Source organism: Equus przewalskii, chromosome 5 (genome assembly GCF_037783145.1).
Source record: "Equus przewalskii isolate Varuska chromosome 5, EquPr2, whole genome shotgun sequence".
NCBI classification, from domain to species: domain Eukaryota; kingdom Metazoa; phylum Chordata; class Mammalia; order Perissodactyla; family Equidae; genus Equus; species Equus przewalskii.
Window position 1 is genome coordinate 83,463,252 of NC_091835.1, and position 23,178 is coordinate 83,486,429.

The 23,178-nt window shown below is 41.6% G+C and overlaps 1 protein-coding gene across 2 annotated transcripts in view; it reads left to right on the forward strand.

Annotated features, from left to right (window-relative positions):
* Positions 1-14,415: 14,415 nt before the first annotated feature.
* CAND1 (cullin associated and neddylation dissociated 1) overlaps positions 14,416-23,178 on the forward strand; it is a 41,271-nt gene continuing 32,508 nt past the window's right edge. The window contains exon 1 of one of the 2 annotated variants that reach the window (XM_070619681.1): positions 14,416-15,223. In XM_070619681.1, coding sequence (XP_070475782.1) covers positions 15,156-15,223 — 68 coding nt within the window. In that variant the 5' untranslated portion in view covers positions 14,416-15,155. Of the gene's footprint in view, positions 15,224-15,256; positions 15,442-23,178 lie in introns of those variants that run through there. The other variant, XM_070619683.1, reaches the window with a different exon arrangement.

Consider the following 23,178-nt stretch of genomic DNA (forward strand, 5'->3'; position numbering starts at 1 on the left):
GTGCCTCTCTGCGATGCTGCATCTTAAGAATTGTCACGACGAGACGGGGGCCCCGCAGGGCTGGCGTGGTGTTGCAGCGTCTAGCACAGCACCTTCCGCAAAATGGGGAACCACAAACGTTTCGCAACTTGAACGGATAGATGCAAAACAGCTACTTCAAATATATGTATTCAAATTATATATATTAATACATAATTTACTAAGTCATTTCACCGGCACTTAAAATTCACATTGTTCTTTAAATATATTTTTGTTTTTTTTAAGGAAGAGAATATGGAACGGAATACGGGGAGGAAATCAGTGAAATACAATAATGTGCTATTTTAAAGGAAAACATTAGAAAATAAGAGAATACAATTTAAGTGGGAAAATAGTGAAAATAAATTCATTACTTGAGAGAATGGGCTTGTTTGACATTCTGCATTATCTGAGATTTTTGTCATTCTTTGACTTTTCCCAATTCACAGTAGAGAGTTAATGATGCATGTTAAAAATGCAGAGGAATCCTACATAGGAAATTCACTCCCCGTAATAGCATTTGCGTACCCTCCTAGAGAATTCCGGGACGTCGGAATAGGCCGTCGGAAATCCTGCTTGAGGCTTCCCAGGAGAAACGGTGAAGATTCCTTTGTCCAGACCCTTGGGAGCACTGGTGGCGGGGACTGTAGGGTACTGTCAGGTTCCCCCGGAAGACAGAAAGCCCTCCTGACGTGGGAGTAAGTTCCATCGTGGAAGATGAGTCTGGCCTGGGGAGTCCAGCCTGGATGGAAAAGGACCCTTCTGAGAAGGGCTCTGCAGGATTTCCAAAGGCCCTCCAGGGTGCTTCTTGAGAACTTGTCCTAAATTTCCCACAGAGAAGCTTCTAGCACCGAAAGAGTGAGGCTACTCTTTGCAGTACCAAATAGCTGTGCTCATCGTTTAAAGTCAATTCAAGGTTTTCTAAGACAAGCAAGGAAAACAATTTTTTAACCTGAAAAGCCAGAAAGCTCAACAGGTTAGGGAAGCTCTCAAAAAAATGAAGTTCTGATGAGAAAAATAAAGAATAACTCTGATACAGAAAAATGCTGTTTCAAAATAACACCTGGTGTATTTGCTTTTCTCAACAATTTATCTTTACCCTCGTGGTCCTTCCTCCAGGAGGAGTTGGCTGTGGCAAGGGGCACGCTGTCTCTGGGAAAAGGAGACAACTGGAGCTTTGAAGGAAAATGTCATTGCTTAGCCTTCAGTCCCAAGTTTGACTTTTAAAAATGCATAGAGAGACAACAGTCTTGAAAGGTGGCTTTCAAGAGAGAATAAAGGATTTTCTCATTGTCATCAGTTTGGATCTTATTCCAGAACCAAAGCTTGAAGGATTGACCATAAAGTGAATAAACAGCAGAAGTGATGAGAATATGATGTGGAAAAGTTCTTGCCAAACTGTAAAGGGAGTGGCCTGCCCAACGCTGAGGGGTAGAACCAAGAGAGTGGCTTTCTCCAGCCCCAACCTAGAGGTGAATTTCAGAGGGGGACACATCACTAGAGATACCCAGCTGTTTTTAGGAGAATTCCAGGTCAGAGCGCTGTTGCTGATTTCCTCAGGTGGAGGCTGGAGACACTGGAAACACTTCTCATGCCCCTTGGAGACAACCACGCTTAACGTAGCATCACAGATTTTAGGCTAGAGGAGTGGTAGAGCAGCGATGGCTGAGGGAGGGGTCGAGGTCAGTGGACTTGTTGGCAGTCTCTCAGGGTTCTGCACAGCCCAGCTTGGTACCAAGAAAGTAACTAAGTGAGAGGTCCTGAGACCACAAGAGAATAGCATGGATAGAGAAGAGGCTGTGGTAACAAAACAGGCCTTGGCTGAGGCAGCACAGACATAACAGGGACTTGGGAACAGGAGTCAGGGGAAAGGTCATGTTCATCAGCAATGGGTTCCAGTATATGACCCCAAACACCAGGTAGGACCAGCTGTACCTCAGTCAATACTAGCAAAGACACCCAGAAATGAGAAGACCAAGCTGCACCATAATGGAGGCAATGACATTAGATACCAGGGCCCAGAGACCAAGTGGGTTAAAGAAATCTCAATTGACATCAACCATAGGTCATAGAAGCCCAGACACTTCTTCCCTGATGCAGCCATGACATACGTGAGTGTTTTCTGTATGGCCACATGCGTCTTGGGAAGCAGGAGAGTGTTGAAAAGAGAGAGAATCTCTGAGGAATAAACAATTATCCAGAATAGACCTTTATAAACACTGAAGAGACTGAGATAACACCATTTGCAAGGTGAATTGTTTTCCGTCTCTATTCATTTCCTGGGGCTGCTGTAACAAAGCCCAACAAATGGGGTGGCTCGAAACCACAGGAATTTATTCTCCCACAGTTCTGGAGGCTAGAAGTCTGATACGAAGGTGTTGGCAGGATCGCATTCTCTCCGAAGTTTCTGGGAGAGAACCTGTTCCGTGCCATGCTCTTAGCTTCTGGTGTTGCCGAGAGTCCTCGGCATCTCTTGAGAAGGGTATGCAAATACTACTAGGTTGCAGTGAATTTCCTCTGCAGAATTCTTCTATATTTTTAACGTGTGTCATTAACCATCATCTACTGTGAATTGAGAAAAGTCAAAGAAAGACAAAAATTTCAGAGGTAGATTGCAAAATGAACCCACTCTCTCAAGTAATGAATTTATTATCTTTTTAGTATTTTTCCACTTACATTGTATTCTCTTGTTTTCCAATGTTTTTCTTTGGACTAGCACATCATTGTAGTCCACTGATTTCCTCCCCATATTCCTTTCCATACTCTTTTCCTTTAAAAAATAACAAAATACATTTAAAGAACACCATGAATTTTAAGTACCAATGAAATGACTTATTAGATTATATGAGTATATATAATTTGGATGCATACATTCAAAGCAACTGTTTTGCATTTATTTATTCGAACTGCAAAACATTTGTGGTTCCCCACTTTGCTGCAACACCACACCCACGCCAGCCCTTTGGGGGCCCCAGTCTAGTCATTATATTTCATTAGGACAACAGATTACTATTCGAACATATCTTTTGGGGGAACACAATTCAACCCACAAAATTCCCAATGGAAATGTGCGTGTAAGAGCTACTTGAGGTTATTTACACGATTATTTTTATTATTATCACTTTTCCCTACCAGTTGTCATGTGTATTATGCATTTTGACCCCTCTCTGGCAGGGACTACAAACTACGGCCTACCTGTGAATTCCATCCCCTCACCTGGGGTGGAAGCTCATCAGCTGAAAATAGTTTTTTACATTTTTAAATGGTTTTAAACGTATTAAAAGAAGAGGAATATTTTATAGCATGTGACATGCATGTAAAACCCCAAATAGGTGTCCATAAATATGGTTTTACTGGAACACAGTCACACTCGCTTGTCTATATATTTTCCATGGCTGCTTTTATGTCACAATGACAGAGCTGAGCAGGTACAGCCAGAGACTGCAGGCCAACAAAGCCTAAAATATTTACTATCTTCTCTCTACAGAAGAAGTTTGCCAACCTCTGATCTTCAGTGATGACGGAGAAAGGGGAGAAATAGAAAGTGAGGGATATGAAGGCATGGAGAATTCTCCAGCAAGTTCATACTTAAAAGATTCTTGAAAAAATGTGAAAAGAAATATGAAGGAAAGGCTCATAAATAATAATTATAATGAGAAATAATTTGGAGAAGTAGCAAAGAATATATGGAAATGATGTCAGTGAGGCTAAAGGCTCAGAAGATTCTGAGGCTTGTGAAAATTATTAATAGGAAGAAAAATGACTTTTATTTGTGAATTAAGGAAACAAGAATGGTGTAGAAAGCTCCATTTGGGGTGAAGGCTCAGTGCTACTGAATAGAAGAAACTAAGTTGAGTGTCTTAACTCTCTTTAACTCTACAACGCCTTAAGTATGTTCCCATCTTTCCAGTGAAGATTTGTCATCACTTGGAAAGAGAAAAATAAATAGCAAATAAGAAGAAATGGAGGCCAAGAGCATAAAATCGGACAGAAGCAGCCGTCTACTCTACTTCATCTCCAGGCCCAGGGGAGCGATATCTCAAGATACCGAAAAGATGCCATCATCTCAATCTCCCAAAAAGCTGTTGACTATTACGAAGCGGCTATGGAGACTCTTCAGGCTTGGAGAGAACCGAAGAGGTGCTTAAAATAGAGAATTAGAAAAACAAAGCCTCAAATTCAAAAATAAAAACCAAAAAATAGAACTATGGGGTTGAGAGCTTGCTGGGACCCCCAGGAAGACTCTAGAATGGACTGCCGAGTCTTTAAGAATCGAGAAAGGAAAGTTGTCTTCAGGAAGAGGATTGGTTTACTGAAAAATCGTGCCATATAGATCTCATATCGTTTTTAGATAGGATAATAATATGCACCTTGATTTTAGAAAGTCCTTTGACAGGTTCTCTCATAATACCTTTTGTAGAAGATTTAGAAGGGGTGATATTTACAGATTAAGAAGCGTCATCAGGGTAGTTATGTGGATTTGGAATTACACTGCCTGATTCATGCTATTTCCCCAAGTGCTGATTAATGAATTAATGCCAAGATATGGAGAATTCTCCAGGGGTATGTTATGGTCTTATTCTCTACTTTTTACAAACGATTTGGCTGAGGAAATTGCTGATGTGAAGCCTAAATTTGCAGAAACTCAGTAGGGCAAGGGGTAGCTAGACTGTCTCACGGTAAAATCCAGATCCAAAAGTATCTTCAGAAACTACAGCAAAATTCTACAGTTAGATCCCCAACAAAGCAAAGCAAAACATGAACAAAACTGAATGAAGCCAACAAAACTGTGGTTCTCAGTGCCAGCTGCACATGAGAATTACCTGAGGGGATTTTTCTTTAATTGGCCTGGGGTGTGGCCTGAGCATTATTATTTTTCAGAGGCATTCAGGTGATTCTAAGTTCAGCCAGAGCTGGGAATCACTTGCGATAAACTCTGAAAATAGAGGAGGGCTGCTATGTGCCAGAACCAAAGCCCTGTGTCCGTAGGTAGTGTTTATAGGATGCTGTGCGCCCTCAGGTCAATGAAGCCACAGTGGGAAGTGGCAACTGAAAAAGCTAAAACGATCTTAAGTTGTAAATGTCGCACAGAGAATTAGGAAATGGTAAAAGTAACTCCCATTTGTCAGGCAACTACTCTTGGATGGGGCACGGGAAAAAGGATTTTTAGTGCGTTATATAGTTTAATCCTCACATTAATTGATATTATCATCCCCAATCTGTAGTGGAGAAAACTAAGGCTTAGTGAGGTTAACTAACTTGCCTAAATCACCCAGCTAGTATCTAGTGTGGCTACAGTTTACTGAATTTCTATCTACCAATGAACTGAAGAGGGCCTGGAGAGACTAATCGTACCGGGAATTTATTAGAAAGGAAAAATCTAAGTGATATTTTCATGAAGAATTGGTGTTGAAGTGAATAAGGGTAATGAAGGAAATGCAAAATTCAAATATTTTCCCCAAATTTTAAGTCCAGGGGACTGGAATATTTGTGGGACCTACAAAAAGAAATGCGGTGATAGGGAAGAGAGTTAGATTTTTGGAGGAGAATAATTTTACTTTATTTTATTTATTTTATTTTTTTCTGCTTTATCTCCCCAAACCCCCACTGTACACAGTTGCATATCTTAGTTGCAGGTCCTTCTAGTTGTGGGATGTGGGACGCCGCCTCAACGTCACCTGACAAGCAGTGCCATGTCCGCGTCCAGGATCCAAACACTAGCCTGCCGCAGCGGAGTGCGCGAACTTAACCATTCAGCCAGGGAGCCAGCCCCTGGAGGAGAATAATTTTAGTATTCAAATAATAATAGGTAATATTTATCAAGTACTTACTTTGTGCCAAGCATTTTGTATTCATCTCATTTAAGCCTCATATAACCTTAGCTACTCTTAATATTATTATCACTTTAGAGAAGTTGCAAGATTACAAAATAATAAGCTGTATAGCCAGGACTTGAACCCAGCCTAAGTGACATAGGGTGTGTATTCTGAATCACCTGGCTATACATATGGCAAATTGGTTTCTGGTAACTATCAATATCTAAGCAGAAACACACCAGAACACTTGGGAATATAAGACTAGAGCACAGGAAAATGATTGGAGTGTATGTTCGAGTAATGAAATTCTATAAATATATCTACTAAGTAATTTTATTTTACTTTGTTTATTTATTTATTTTGGTGAGGAAGATTGGCTGTGAGCTAACATCTGTGCCAATCTTCCTCTATTTTTGATGTGGGACATTGCCACAGCATGGCTTGATGGCTTGATGGCTTGATGAGCTGTGTGTAGGTCCACGCCCTGGATTTGAACCCGAAGACCCAGGCTGCCAAAGCAGAGCACACAAACTTAACCAATCCGCCACTGGGCTAGCCCTCTACTAAGTAATTTTAAATAGATCATTAGCTCATAAACATTTTCATGTGTCATAAATATGGTATCACTAGTTTCCAAAAATCAAGACTGTAGATAATACATGGGAAATATATACTCTCGTTTATGCAATTCCTGGTTCCTCCTTTGTAGTAGATATCTTTTGCTCTCCAGTGTGACAATACTGAGTTATTCTTCTTGTGTCTTAGATCACATACTCTCTTTTGGGAAAAGTCCATGAAAGAAAACTAAAGTTACTTTGACTCTTGTATTCTAAGTAAGTTTGCTTGGTTTTAGCTAACTTGGCTTCTATTTTTATCATTATTTTGGCATCTTTATTGGGTATAATTGACATCCAAAAAACAGCACACATTTGGAGTGTACACATCAATGAGTTTTGACATATGTATACACCTGTGAAATCATTACCACAATTAGAATAACAAACATTTCCATCAGTTCCAAAACTGTCCTGGGGCCCTTACTAATCTGTCCCTCTCTCCATTCCCTCATCCCTAGGCAGCCACTGATCTGCTTTGTGTCCCTACAGATTAGTTCGCAATTTCTAAAATTATATATTCACAGACTCATAGATTTTGTACTCTTTTTTTTCTCTGACTTCTTTTACTCAGAATGATGATTTTGAGATTCATCCGTGCCCGTGTGTGTTTCAATGGTTTTCTCCTCTTTATTGCTGGTAAGTATTCCATTGTATGGATATATCACAATTGTTTATTTGTTCACCTCTTGGTGGACATTTGGGTTATCTCCAGTTTGGCACTACCACGAATAAATCTGATATGAACATTCATGTTATTTCTCTTTGTATGGGCATATGCTTTCATTTCTTTTGAGTAGATACCTAGGAATGGAATGGCTGGGTTAGACGGTAGATGTATGTTTAGCCTTTTAAGAAGCTGCCAAACTGTTTTCTACCAGCAGGGTATGAGAGTTCCCGTTGTTCTCCAGCCTCACCAACACCTAGCATGATCAGGCTTTGTGCAGTGGTGTTTCATTGAAGCTTTAATTTGTCTTTTCCTGATACTAATGATACTGAGCACTTTTTCATGTGTTTGTCATCCTGTAGCTTCTTTGGTGAAGTATCTGGTCGAATCTTTTCCCCTATTTAAGTAGGAATTTCTGTTTTCTTATTATTGAGTTGTATGAGTTCTGAATACAAGTCCTTTGTCAAATATATGTTCTGCAAATATTTTCTTCTGTCTTAAGCCTTGCTTGTACTGTTAAAAGTAATAGATTGGCCCACTTGATAAACATTTTCTTCTAAACCAATTCTAGATTGTGAAGTATCTCAAGTGTTAATAACTCCATCCACTATAACGAAGCTCTCACACTGTTAGGAATTGATCCAAAATTTTCATTTGCATTCTCCATGAAATACAAAGAGAGTTTACTTGAGTTTTTTTACTTAGATTATACAGAAAAGTTCGTATTTTACAAAATGATATAAATACAATAAAAACATATTTTATATAATCAGCAATTTTTTTTCTAGAATATGATATTTTCACCACTTCTCCTATTAGTTTTAGTGATGAGGGTGGACTGATTTCATTGGATAAATATCCATCATTGAAAGAATCTCAGTATCATTTCATTAAATTTATTTTTGCTAAAAATACTATTTTTCCACCTCATTTTACTGTAGTTTTTTTCTATCCCTGATCCTGTTGGCTCATGATTTCTCTTTAATTACCCTTTCACACCTTTTTTTCAAAAATGAGAACTTGTACCTAGTAGTAAGCAGAGTACCTTTTTAAGCAATGAGATAAGACAGCATCTATATTTAAAGCACAGTACCTATATTTAAAGCAAAATGCAGCATTTGCTGAATTCTAGCACTTTCTTCTGCATCCTTCTGTCAAAACTGATAACCAGCTTTACATTTATAAAGTTATATTTTTAGTTGTCTGAAAATCCTGACAGTGCTCTTATAAATTCATATCAGAAAATGCTGTGATCTTAAAGCTCCAGATGATGGTTAATATTATTATAAAAGTTGAAAGTAAGAATGAGATGGTAGGTATTCCAAAGGAAGCACCTTTGTGATGTAAATAATCTTTGTAATTTTCTCTAATATGCTGCAAATGTATTTCTAACTCTAAAAGAACAATCCCTTCATAGAATAACAATTAAATTTGATTTAGAGTGCCACTAAAAATTAACTGAGAGCTCCCAGCAGTTGTTTAGAAGGGAGTAGATCATAGGAAAAACTCTAGCTGTTGGGTTGTTTCCAATCAATTGGAAATAAATCTTTTCAAGATTAGTCTTATATAGGACTGACTTCCTTTCACATCACGTTTGAATTCAGTATTGACAAATGATCTGTAACAGGAAGCATCTTGTTCCTGTTTATTTGCGTGCACAGCTGTCTACACTAGAACACAAATCAGAACCGCCCTTTTCCTCCTCTCTTAACATATCAGCTTTGACATTCAGCAAAGAATTATATTTCAGAAATTAATCACTGGTTGAATAAATATGGCTCTATTTTCTGTATTTCCTTAAACTCAATTTACAGCAAATGTATGAATTAAGCCCAGTCCACATTTACTTGGCAGAAGGCTGTTTTAAAACAAATGTCAAACGTATTTTCTACTAAGAATCTCCTCCTCCCCAGCACCCGGCCAGCATTCAATTCAGAAAAAACTTGCCCATGGAACAAGGATTTCCAAGTTCTGTTTCATGGTATTCTCATCTCTTGAGATGGTAATAAGTAGGACTTTAAAAAACGCTGTGCTCAAATGTGTCAAGTAGCTGCATACCCGTATTAGTCAGCTTGGGCTGCATAACAAAATACCATAGGATAGGATGGCTTAAACAACGCAACTTCTTTCTCGCAGTTCTGAAGGCTGCAAGTCTCAGCTTAGGGTGCCAGCATGCTCAGGTTCTGGTGAGAGCCCCTGGCTTGCAGACGGCTACCGTCTTTCGGTGTCCTCACCTGGCCCAGAAAGAGAGAGACAGCAAGCTCTCTACTGTTTCTTCTTATGGGGGCACTAATCCCACCGTGAGGGCCTCACCGTCATGACTTCATCTAAACCTAATTACCTCCCAAAGCCCCTATCTCCAAATACCATCACATTGCGGGTTAGGTCTTCAACATACAAATTTGTTGCCCTTGTCGGGGGGAGGGGAAGGAAACGCAATTCAGTCCATAGGAATTGTATATATTCTTCTTGGGGCTTCACAACATATTTGTATATGAAATGTTCTGAGATGTTCTGCTGTTAAGAGAACTGTTTCCTAAACTTTTTTTTTAACCACAACTCTACCCTCCATCATACACACCCCAAGAGTATCTGCTTCTGTTGACACCGTATGGAACTAGTGTATGACACCAGTATGCAGTTTGGGAAATGCTACAGCAGAAACTCCTTGTGATATTAGGGCAGAAGGATGGAAACTGATATAACGCCCTTGAGTATTTTTGGGGAAAATAACCTGAACTCAGTAACATTCCTCTCCAATCAGTGGGAAATTGTATGTTACCTATTTAAGCTTCAACAGCCATAAAACAGACAAGGAAAACTTCTTTCTTTGTCATATCGCTCCACACCTTTCATTTCCCTGTACAAGAACCAGTGTCACTCTAAATTTGTTCTTCTTTATTGGCCTTCCACATTCTTGGAGGTCTCTTTCCTCACATTCTCTCCACATATATATAAAATGAGACATTTCCTATTGCCTTAGAAGACCCCAAGTTGAAAACACTAGGCATAAGATATCCTATTTTTAAAGAGACTCACCAAGGGGGGCCAGTCACCCCTTTTAGAAGTGACTTTGTTACCATCATCCTACCAACACCCTGCAGGCCATGGAAGATGGCCCCCGTGAGAAGAGAGGATTCTAACAGAAATGTAATTATTAGTTGGCAGACAGTGCTGGGTCTTTCCTCCACTTCCCATTCCGAAAAAACCAAACAGAAAGACCCCACCACTCAGAGGAAATGAGAATTCCTGTAGGAAAATAAGGGTTTGGAGAGCTTCGAGGTCTGCCCAAGAGGTTACTGAGAGTGAAGGAAAATACCTGACAGAGTATGTTTGAAAGCAGTAATCAGAAAAACAAAACAAAGAAACATTTCACGTTGGTACCCCCAAAACTACAGACTATTCATCCCTTGGTTGGCCACCTACCGCTCTGTGCCCATGTGAGGAGGGCAGAAGAGAGATGGAGAGAAGTGGCAGGATAGAGAGGGTGTAAAGAGCAGCAGCCTGCAGCCCTCCTCTGGTGTAGTGAGGACACGGGGGCTTCCAGCGGGCCAGCCACACAGCTCCCTCCAAGCTCGGCTTCAGCTTTCTTGAGGCAGCCCGTCTACGAGCGCTATTTGCCACCGGAGGGCCTTGGAGTGCTCAGATGTGCTGTGCCGTGGAAGTGTGCAGAGGGAAGGCCTTGAAAGACACCCTAAAGAACTCACAACCTTGATCCTCACAAGAGAGTTGGTATTTGGGGCTCTGCCGGATGGCATCAGCCGTCAAGAGAGAAGTATAATCATAACCATCGAATAACAAAGATTTGCCTTTTCCCTTATTTTCTCTTTTGTCATCTTCCTAACCCTACAGGATCGAGAAGCAGAAGGGGTATCAGGACGGACATTGGACTAAACTAGACTGGACTTCAAGGGAAAGCTACGGGGACTACCTAGGGTCACTAAGGGTCATGGAGAATATCCGACAGAGTGTGTTTGAAAAACAAAGCAACAAGTAGCATTTCATGCCGGTACCCCAACAACTCCATACTGTTCAATAAATCAATTATATAATGTTTCCATTGCCCTCCCTTTATTGACGTTTATCTCTTAATACTTACTTCACCTCAGACTATGCATATTTGAGCATTTTAAAGACAATTTCAGCATCTATTCCTCATTTCAAATACAGAATATAAATACAAATTTATTTTGATTCTATACTTATGGTAAGCAATTTTCTCAGTTTTGCCTAAAATATAAAACATTTGATATGAAATTTAAGATTTGGTCAGCCTGAAGTTTCCTCAAGATTAAGGAGCATGTCTTGCTCATCTTCGCATCCCCAGCATCTGGTACGGTGTCTGGCACAGTGTAGGCACTCAATAAGTGCTTGTGAATTAACTAAACTGCTGGTTGATACTTGAAGAGCCTCCCAACAGCTTGAAGGTCTCCGTTTTCCTTCCTCTCGCAAATTCCTTGTCTCGGTCTTCCATTATGACCATTGACTAGAAAGAAAATTCTTAGAGGATAGCCTTATCTAGACGTATTTCCTTTTGCATTTAATATTAATTTAGCGTTTACAGATCCTTAAAGGAAAGCATTTTCCCACTGTTTATATTCAGTGATACACAGATCAACTCTCTAAGTGGTCAAGAATATGAAATAAAATTAAGTGCTATTGAGTGCCTATTACGAGTGTGGCACCAGCTAAGTACTTGAAAGAAGCAGAAGTGATCTGAAGTTGATATATGTCTTAAGGAACTTACACTCCAGTTGGAGGCTAGCATATAAACAATATGATTGCTTCAAGATCCTAGAAAGGGAGACAGGGGAGGGGAAAGGCATTCTGGGGAGGAGAAGCCTTCCAGAGTGGAGGTTTGGTGAATGGGCTCTGAAGTGAGCCTGCCTGGGTTTAATCCTCACGCACCTGGTTGGCGACCTTTACCAAGCTACTTAAGCTCTCTGTGCTTCTTGTACTTAAAACGTGGATTAAATGAGTTAATGCAGCGCCTGAGCTGTAAGTGCTGCTGCTGCTGATGTACAAAATCTTGGAGTTGGATCTTTGAGGGACTCAGAAAAATTGATAGGAGCAATTCCTAGCCCAGGGAGGAGGGTTTGGAGGGCACTGTCTTGATCCTGCTCTGGAGGGTTCAATAAGCTTTCCAGGTGTTCTTTGAGTAAACCGCAAATAATAGCGGGAGAAACGTCAGAAAGAAAGGGTAAGGGATGCGTGAAGGAGGCCACTGATTGCCAAAACTTTTGGACTTTATTCAGTAGTAGAGAGCCACTGAACTTTTTAAATTGGTGAGTAGCACTATAAAATAATGTTTTGGAAAACTCTAACCAGGCTATGTAGACTGGTGTGGCATAGGGATAAGTAAACAACTGAGAGAATGTAATAATAATAGCCAACTTTTATTAGATGCTTTCCATAACCTTTGTAAGTGTGCAAGAAATATTAGTTATAAATATTGTTATTACGTTCCCGGCAATGTGCTGAGAACGGTATATGGGATATCTGTTATAGACTGAATTGTGTCCCCCCTGAATTCCTACGTTAAGCCCTAATCTCCACTGTGACAGTATTTGGAGATAGCGCCTTCAAAGAGGTACTTAGGTTAAATGAGGACACAATTAAGGTGAAATGAAGTTAAATGGGTGGGGCCCTAATCCAATAGGATTCGCGTCCTTATAGGAAGAGAAAGAGATACCAGAGGTACGGGTGCACAGAGAAAAGGCCATGTGAGCACACAGTGAGAAGGCGGCCATCTGAAAACTAAGGCCTCAGGAGAAATCTACCTGCTGGCACATTGATCTTGGACTTCCAGCCTCCAGAACTGTGGGAAAATAAATTTCAGTCGTTTAAGCCCGCGAGCCAGTGGTATTTGTATGGCAACCCTAGCAGGCTAAGACAATAGCTCATTTGACTCTTAAAACAGCCGGATGGGGTAATATTCTGATGATCATTGTGTTACCCATGAAGAAGTCAAGGCTCAGAGGGCTTAAAGTGAATTGCCTAAGACAGCTAATAAGCGGCGTTAAACAGGATTTATATTAAAGCTGTCAGACGACAAATAGTATAGTTCAGTTGGAGACTGACAAATGACAGGATTTACACACACAAAAGGAGAAAACATGACCTGGTGTCTGATTGCACTCGGGCTAAAAGAGTCATCACCAGATGACTGAGATTTTAAGCCTCAGGGTGCACACAAGATAAATGCCCAGCTTGCTTGTGTGTGATATGTCTGTACAGTTTATATTAAAGATTTTGGAAAGGCCGTTCAGAGCAGAAGGGAATTAATTGTGGCTGAAGCACTCAGGGAACCTAATGATGGCTGACTCGGGTAAAATGAGGGAAGAGATATGGTACCACTGGGGAGAAAAACAGTATTAAAGTAAAAAGACGAGGGGGGGAGGCTAAACAAGAATAATGAGGGGAAATTCAGGTAAGGACTGCGAGTACAGATGATGTTTCATCTTTTGAACTGTTTTTGCCTGTACCAGTGCCTGGCTTTTAGGAAGCACTCAGTAATATTTGGTGAACAAAGGAGAGAGTGGTAGAGAAACGTTAGATTTAATACTCGGAAGAAAGGGGCTATTGAAAGTTGTTTTTTTTAAACAGGAGCAGTAACAGAGTGGGATTGAATTTTCCTTGTCTCTTGACCGGGCTTGCTCTTTTTCCTTTTAGAAAGGCCTGTTAGCTAGCTCCAATCCCAATTAAGCAGATAAAAACGTGGATACTGAAACAAATGATTCGGGATGTAATCTCCCATTGCTGCGTGTGTGTCTCAGGGAACAATGAAATGCACAGCCGCAGGATTCTCGGGTGCACAGAAGCGGACCGCAGGGGGCGGCCGTTGAGCTGCCCTCTCTAAAGGAGTAGGCCGAGCACAGTCATCAGCCATGGCCCATCGGTCTCGCCGCGGTCCCTCTGGCCTTAGGGCGCCGGCCCTTCCCTGCGCCGAGCAAGGATGCTTGTCACTCCAGGATCAGCGCTGGGAAGCCGCTGCTAGGCCTCTGCCGACACCACCAACAGATGCGCAATGCGTCTGCTCCACCGCAGCAGCCCCGCTCTGCAGACATCCCATAGGAGGGAAGGCCGCCGTACTAGGACACCACGGCCCGCCGCAAACAGCCGACGCGCGCGGGTCTAAGATTCCAGCCCCGACAGCCGCTCGCCGGACTGCAAATCCCGGCATGCGCGCCTCCCCCGGGAGCCAATGGGGAAGGTGCAAGTTCCCTCAGCCAATCATATCCCGACCCAGTGCAACACCCAGACTGAATTCTGGGACTTGTGGTTTTCACGTGGCAGCATTGCACCATCGTGGTTCAGGCAATGTAGGCCACGCGTCCGATTCGAAACGAAAGCTCCTTCATGTAATTCTTCTGTTGGTCCCCAGACTCACCCCCTTAATTAGCATTAGTTTCATGCCTTACACTCCTTAAAAATCGTAAACTTATCTCTTACTGTCATACAGAAAAAAAAATCAAGTTATTTTCAGAGAAGGCACGCTTGTCCCAGTCGCCCCCCCCCGGCCTTTAACCGTCGCTTTCAAGTCTCGCGAGAACAGCCTCTTTGGGTCGTTTTCACGCCTCCTGTAAGGCGGTCCGTGTGGAGATTGACACAGACCTTGGCCAACAGGACTGCCCTGTGGCCCGCGTCTCCGCAGCGTGCGTGGGGCGGCCGCCGTGAACCCTGACCTTCGCTTCCCGTACGTCGGCGTCTCCCGCCCCCGCCCCGGCGTGCAGGAGGCGGGCTCTGGCCTCTAGCCCTCGGAGCGAGTGTGGCGCGAGTGGGAGCGCGACGGCCCGCTGGAAGCGTCCTACTGCCCGCAGAGGCCCCGCCGAGGTCCGCGCGGCCCGTGCGCTCGTCCTCCGGCCCGCAGCGCCGTGGTCAGGCCTCCCGAAGCCTCCGCCTCCCCGCGGCCGGGACTGCCCGCCGAGGCGCCTCCCTCGTCAGGTCGGCGTCGCGCCGCGACCCTGGAAGCGAAGCCGCGGGCGGGAGGAGGAGCCCCAGCGGCGGCGGGCGGCGGCCGTCGGCGGCGAGGCCGGCAACATGGCGAGCGCCTCGTACCACATCTCCAACCTGCTGGAGAAGATGACGTCCAGCGACAAGGACTTCAGGTGAGGCCGAGGCGCGGCCCGTGCCCGCGCGGGCGCTCGCCCCTCCCTGCGGCTGGCGGCCCCCTCCCCCTCCCGCGGGCCGTTGCCCGCCTCCCGGCCCTGCCCTCTGCGTCCCCGGTGCCCGGCCTGCCCGGCCCAGCGCTAGGCCGCCCGCTGCCCACCGGGGCCGCGGCCTCCGCGAACGGACGGCGCCGTCACCTCGTGTCCCCTTCGTGGAGGTGGGAGGCCGGGGGAGGGAGGGCGCGTGGCTTGGAGGGTTTCCCGCCAGCATCTCTGTCATTCTCGCGGGTCGCGGAGCTCGGGGTTTCGGTCTCACATCCCTGCGGCCACCGTTACTGCCAGAAAGGGGCATCGCTGGACCGCAGGCAGGACGTCCGCCGAGTGGAGGGGTCTGAGCGAGAGGAGGAGTGGCCGGGGACGCGGACGGGGAGTAGGGAGGTGTACCACCGCGGTTCGGTGCCGGGAGACTGGGACTGTCGGTTCCGAACCGAGAATTGTGTGTTCGCGGATTATCTTGGTTTCTTTCTCTCTGTTTTTTTTTTCCTGCACTACAGTAATTGTTATATTCCTTCCTTCCCGCCTGTTGTCCCATCCCAAAATAAATAAGCTCCCGGTCTAAAAAAGCTGCTTATTTCTTTGATACTTGTTTTGTTCCCTAAGACTTAGCGGTTGCATTTTGTATGCATTTTAAAGGAAAGAACAAATAGGCTTCAGTTAAAATTGTGGATGAAGAGCTTATGTTAATTTCTTTTTGGGTACGCATGGTACGCTTTGACACCTGAAGACATGTCTAAACCTTATCTACCAGGAAGAAATTTTCCGATTTGGGAGGGAACTATCAAAAATGTAATGATCGTGTTCTTAATTAAATTGATGTACTGGCGTATTAAAATGGCTCATGAAATACAGTTTTGGTTCTGTGACCTCAAAGCCAAAAATGATTTTTAAAAAGTTTTGCTATCGAGGTGGTTTTTAAGTATTGCATTTGGAACTTCTTAAGTCCAGGTTTGCTAATACTAAAGATTTTAAGCGTTGTGACTTTTTGTAAGAGATATATTTGTTTTGGGTATTTTGGTATTTTAGATCTGCTTAGTTCTAGGGCCAAAATCAAGATTATTGGGAGAAATAAAAGTTTTTGTATTTTTGAAGGATTAGAATCCTGTTAATTCTCTTGAGAGGTTTGCGTTCTTCCAGTGTAGCCCATTGAAATTTAGGTCAATATTTGAATGGAACGTATATATAACTTTCCACTATGTAGAGTGTGTGGTGTGATTTTCTTTTTTCACTCTTGTTTCTGTCAGTTTGGCTCATTCGGTAAAAGTACTAAATTTCATTCTGGTGAAGATAGCACTTTCACTATAATGGTACAGTGTGTTCAACTAAGACTTGCGGATGTCTAGAATAAAGAAATCAAGTTATGTGATAATACTGCATATGTGATTATTGACTGAAGCTTCTTAAATTTGTTGTAAAGGAAATGTAATATATACGTGTTTGGGTTTTTAGTTTTTGTTTTTTTAAATAACCTATATGAAAGAAATAGTGCTCTGATGTTAAACTGTAGTCAGTGTTGAACTTGGTAAGGGTTCTCTTCCAATTTGGGTTGGAATAAATCAAAACATTGCTTGGAGGATTATTCTAAAAGTGTAATAATGATATGTTTCTAATAGCTGGTGAGCATTATAGAAGATACGTTTAGGTGACACAGTAAGTGACTTCCAGTAATTTGGCATCATTAAGATATTTTTATTAATGTTGTTTTAAAAAGTTGTAATATACTCAAGCCATCCAGTTAACAGACAAGTCTTTGGAACTAAAGCACTATGTATATTAAGTTACAGACATTAAGAGATGAATTAAAATAGTGAACATTTGAAGTCGTGTATTTTGAGGATTTCTCTGTATGTTTCTAGTACAGGCATTTATTTGAATATATGTGTTCTGTTTTAAAATGATGCTTTCTGATTCCTCAGAAATTTATTTACTTGTTTATTTGCATGTAAATATCAGTTTGTTGCTACATGTTTTAAAATCTTAGTGCCAGAAGGATTTTGAGGACGAGGTTAATTAACAGTATAGAATAGCTAACACGTGCAAACCACTCTACTTTGTGCTAAGGGGAGAAGAAAACAATACATCTAAAAGGGAGAAAAAAAATTTATTCTCCTCATGGTAGAATCCAAAGGGAATATGACCTACTAGTCACAAGATATGGGTTCTAGTCATGTAGGATTCTATGTTGTGAACTATCTGTGAAATCTTGGGCAGGCTACTTAATTTGGGATTAAATTTTCAGTTTGGGAGAGTTGTACATGGGTGATTACAAAAGGTCCCTTGTAGGCCCGAAATTTCAGGTCTCAGGATAGCTACGTGGTTCATTAATGCAAAGAAGATAAAGAAGTGGTACAGATTCAAAAGTCAACGTTCTTAAATAATCCTTTTGTAGATCTTAAGTCATAGTCTCAATTTATTAGGGGGGAAAACTAATATCCTTTTTGTTCTGTGTTCTGGTATTCCCTATTCTCTGACGGTGGGATATTAAGGTTTAGTGCCAGTAGGTAAGTGATTTTGTAGATACCAGAATGAAAACTTGAATGTGCCTGAACCATGTGAATGCCCAATTTATGAATATTAATATTGAATATTCACTAGGTTGAGGTAACTAATGAAGTTCTTTTTATTTTCATATGCTTCACCAACTGAATAAAAGTATTCCAAGGAATCAAGAGCTAAAGAAACAATTTACTGTTTTTTATCTCTCTGTACATAATAGTTAATATTAATGCTCACTGTGGACTTTATACACTTGATCCTTTTTGTCCTTACAACTCTAGTAAAGTGGATACTAATAATCTCCATTACAGCTGAGGAAACTGAGAGGTGGCCATGCTAAGTACTTGCCGAAAGCCAGTTAGACAGTAGTAGATCTGGGATTCCAGATATCCCCTAACTACCATATTATGCTACTTCTCCAGAGTTTTGACAGGGAACATTGAGAGTAAGACTGAATTTTCAGTTGCAAGTCAGGCTTATGGAATATTTGTGCTGGAAGATGCTTTTAATAATTTCATGAGAGGGACTACAAAAAGTTTAAGATGTGGTGCTTGCCCTCAGTAATATCTACATGCTTGTTGAATGACTAAAACACTATAGTAAAAAGATAAATAACCCAGGGCAATATATAGTTGTCAGGCATCAGTGGCAGAGAAGATGAAAGCAAGGAGATTCCTGTTTGAGGAGCAGTCTGAGCTAGGTCTTGAAATCCTAGCTAGAGCAAATGAGTACAGGTGTGAAAGCACACTTACATACAACTCCACTGGGAGGGAGGGAGTAGGTAGTCTGGACTGGAGCTGGGGGCGAGGATTGTTTAGGGAATTCCTTGAGCATAGGGACCTTGTCTTACTGAACTGAATCCTCCACTGTTTAGTGCCTTGGCCACATGGGTTCTCAATAGATGCCTGTTTTAGTTGAATTGGATTTTAGTTCCAGAGTTAAGAAAAAAGCGTGTAATGATTTTGGGAAGTTTCTTCAAGAAGCCATTGTAAAATTTACAAGTTGATTTTTTAAAAATACCATTTGATAGGATTTCAAAATAATTCACTGCATTGTAGAGTTTCCTAGCTTGATAATGGTTTATGTTACCAAATTTACTTATTTGTGTGTTTTGGATATTGGAAGGCATTTTGTTTTGGAAACTTGAAAATGCTAATAAAAATCTCAGGTCTGTGATGGCGTCATAGGTTTTCAGAGCTAGCAGGGACCTTAGAGATCCTGTAACAGCTGAAAGTACTGTGTAGGTATTTACAATAGCATAACAGGAAATAAGTGAAGTTATCTCGACTGCTTGTGCTTGAAGAAAAGTAGATTTAATCAGAAGAAACAGACTTGTAGAGGTTAAGCAGGTGATTCTGGGCACTTGTAAAGTACTTTGCAGGTTGATGGCAGTAAGTTACTTGATTTCACTTCTGTGATTTTTCTTGATGTGGGTATACTGCTAACACTGATTATCAGTGATAATTAGGCCCCGCCACTGAAAAAGAGGAGAAAGAGACCTCACTCAGGAAACTAGGAAGACAGATGACTAAAAATTAGTTTTATTTACATGAACAATATTAAGACTGCCCCAAGTTAATTCATAACTAAGGTAATAAGTGAGAGCAAGTGAGCAGTGGTGTGTGTACAAGATCTTTGAAAGATAATAGGTTCACTGAGTGTTGCACTTGGCCCATATCATTTAGATTTCTGTTGGAAACAAGGGTAAAATTGTATTTATATGTGAGGGGAAGGGTTGTGGTGAGAGCTACTCATTGTGCGTTACAAGGTGTATATTTCTGTCATTATTTCTGCTTCTCTACCTTGGATTTACTAAAGATGAATAAGTTCTCTCCTCAAGGAACTTTTCAGTCCGGTATAATAAGCCAGGTGTGTAAGTTCCAGACAATGACTGTCTTGTTTATAACTGTGTTTGCACAGCCTGGCACAATTCCTAATGATGGTATCCCCAAAATACTTGTTGAGTAAATGAATGAGATGGCACTGCCTGTAGGTTATGTCCACCTGGGACTCCTCTAGGAGTCTGAAAGTTAACAAATTTCTCCCTCTCCCACCCTAAGCCTTTTTTATTCTTACTTTGTCCTCTCACGTTACTGTCCACCATTTTTCTCAATTGGAAAACCTTGATGTCACTCTTCTCCTACCTTTCTTCTCTCCTTTAGTCCTCTGATGACTATTTCTCAAATTAATCTGCCTCAGGCCTCTTTTTAGTCCAGTCTGTTGTTAACTCTTCTGTTAGAACTTTCTTCCTAAATATCGCAGCTGATCATTGCCTTCAGCACTAATTCCCATTGACTACAAGATGAACTCTACACTTCTTAGCTGTTGCCCACCAAAGCTTGTGAACTTGCTCTTCCTCACGTCCCTGACAGTTCTCATGTAGCTAAGTTAGTGGATATTTTCTTTGCTCATCTATTTGATATGTAAGCACTGTTTACCACTTTTTCCTTCTTGAAATTCTCTTAGGTAGGCCTCTCTGGCACAGGTTGAGGAAGAACACACACTATGGGATGTCACAGTAATTTGGGGAATGGTCTAAGGAAGTGGAGATTCACTTTAGATTGAATGTTGTCAGGAAGTGGGGGCAGTTCTGTCATTTGACATCTTAATGTTATAGGGAGGGCAAACTAAAGCAGAGGAAAAGCTGTAATTGGTGAAGAAGTATCAGTTACTCATTTAGAGAGGAGGATGTTTGGCATTTTGTGTTGCTAAGTGAACTTGTCTGAAATGGATGTTCTGTGAGGTGGTTTATGTCCACATCAACAATATGCTGTGGCTGTAAGCATCAGATCAGTTTGACTAATATTGAGATTTAGGTATGAGCCTCAGTTCCTGGACTGCAGGGGCTTTTTTTTTCCCCTTTTTCATTTCTCACTTTTGGTGAAGGGCAGACAAAGTTGGGTTGCAGGACATTAATTTATGATCTTCACATATGAAGTTCACAGCTTCACTGTTGCTGAGATTTTGTTGATTAGGATCAGAGGAGTGGCCATTCAAGGCCGTCTGTAGTTGAACCAGGGTTTTTAATCCTTTCTCCTTTTGTTGTTAGATGAGTGGTTGAACCATCTGACGTGACAGTGGCTGTTTAATAACATTAAGACTCTGGACAGGATACATACCAGACTGTAACACCCAAGCCCTGTGGTTTTTCTCCTCCTTTGTCCATTTCCTAACTCGTCCTTTACCATCTGTATATCCAATCCATTTCAGCCTATTAATTTTACCTTTGTAAATCTCAAATAGAGTTGGTTCTCATTATTTGCAGTAGTTATGTTCTGTAAGGTTGCCATGAATATTGAATTAGTGATACTGAACCATTGCTTCTAGGGGAAATACAGGTTTAGGTTCCAGTGGGCCTCTGGTCCCAGCACTTTCATCATTTGATTGCTTCATAACCTTGTTTTATGTGTTTCTGTTTAAAGATGCCTTATTTAATATATGTTGATTCATTAACATTAAACTCATGGCCAACAGCACTGTACCTCATGCCTGAATGAAGCTTATCTAACATCTGTATTTTTCTGAAAGACACATCACAGCCTTCTTGTACTTAGAAACACTAGACAGCACTGCGGCACTATGCTCGGGGGTCATTTTAAACAGCAAAATTGCCAACAAAAAGTACAAACATGCAAAAAATGTGGCACTGTATGGACGTAGAAGAGGATGCTTGTTTACAGTATGAGAGCTGAAACAAGAAGGCAGAGTGTTACCATATTCAAGATCAGCTGAGAATGGGTGGCTCAAAGTTTTCATGGTTCTGCACAGGTCTGCAAGAAATTACTGTGAAAGTGATGGAGAATTGATTTGAGGGGTTACAAGTAAATTTACTGTGCTAATAATAGAATTGACTGTATTGCATTTTTCCATCTCCCTTGCTTGTCATAACCCTAATTCTGGCTACTGTCATTTCTCACTTAAATGGCTGCAAGAGCCCTCTACTAACTGTTCTCCATTCAGTCCGGCCAGATGAAGACGGGTTCTCTCCAAACTCTTATCCACGGTGTAGCTTTATGAAATGCAAATGTGATCATTCCATTTACTCCCCATCTCTACCCCCAAATGCCTTTCAATAGCTTCCCCTTGCTCTTCGAATAAAGACTAAAATCCTAAGACCTACAAACCTCTTTAATCTCTTGGCCCTTGATTGGCCACACCCCCACCCCCCACCCCTTAAATTCCTGCTCATGCTTCGGATCTCAGTCTTCCCTGATACACAACCCCCAATCCAGTCTAGTTTAGGTCAGGTTACTTTGGTTATATCATTGTGCTTTCTTTGTGCCATATTCCTTTCCTTCACAGCATTTATCTCAGCTCATAATTACATATGTAATTACTCGTGTAGTTTTAAAAATTACTATGCCTCTAGTATACTGTAATGTAAGCTCCAAGACAGTAGGAATCCTGTTTGCATTTGCCAGCCCCTGTGTCCACAGCACCCAGCACAGTACCTGATACATACATAATGATTCTCACTATATAGTGAACGAGGATGTAAGACTTTTCTTGTCTTGGCCTCAGCCTACATTTCCTTCTTCTTCCTGTTCGATTTCTTCTATCTCCCTGTGCCCCTGCCACACGAACTGCTTCTTAGTCCTTCACTGTGAGGTGCTCCTTACCACCACCGCACACACTCACAAAGATAAAAAATTTAAAATCCCAAACCAGCTTCTCCCATTGCAAACCCCTGTTAATCCTTTGAGACTCAAACTAACCATCACTTCTTTGGTGTGATCATTGCCAAATACCCTTGAGTATTGTTTAAAAAAATTTGTAAGATTGAGATTTGTCCATTTACCTGTCTGCCATATTAGATGAAAAAGTTTACAGGAGAGACTGAGTCTACATTTGTCATCTCAGCCCTTAGCACCATACCTAAAGCAGTAACAGACATTTTACAGACTGGCTTTTGAATCTGGCATGGACAGCGTTCAGACTGGTCAAACAGCTTCCTTAACAAGAAGATTTATAGTCCAAATTTTTATATCAAATTAACAGAAGGAAGAAATCCTTAGAACTACCAGTAAAAAGTAACTCTTACAACCTTACACTATCTCAATGCAATTTTTCTGCTTTTTAAAAATACGTCTATTGATAATTTTACTGGTGTTCATTTCAACTTTTAGAAAACATTTGACCATTAATCATAGACTTTTGAAAATCAGTAGACTTCTTTATTAGAATATAAACTCTCTGGGGCTGGCCCTGTGGCTGAATGGTTAAGTTCACGTGCTCCTCTTCAGTGGACCAGGGTTTCGCTGGTTCAGATCCTGGGTGCAGACATGGCACTGCTCGTCAGGCCATGCTGAGGCGGCATCCCACATAGCAGAGCCAGAAGGACCTACAACTAGAATATACAGCTATGTTCTGGGGGCTTTGGGGAGAAGAAGAAAGAAATGAAG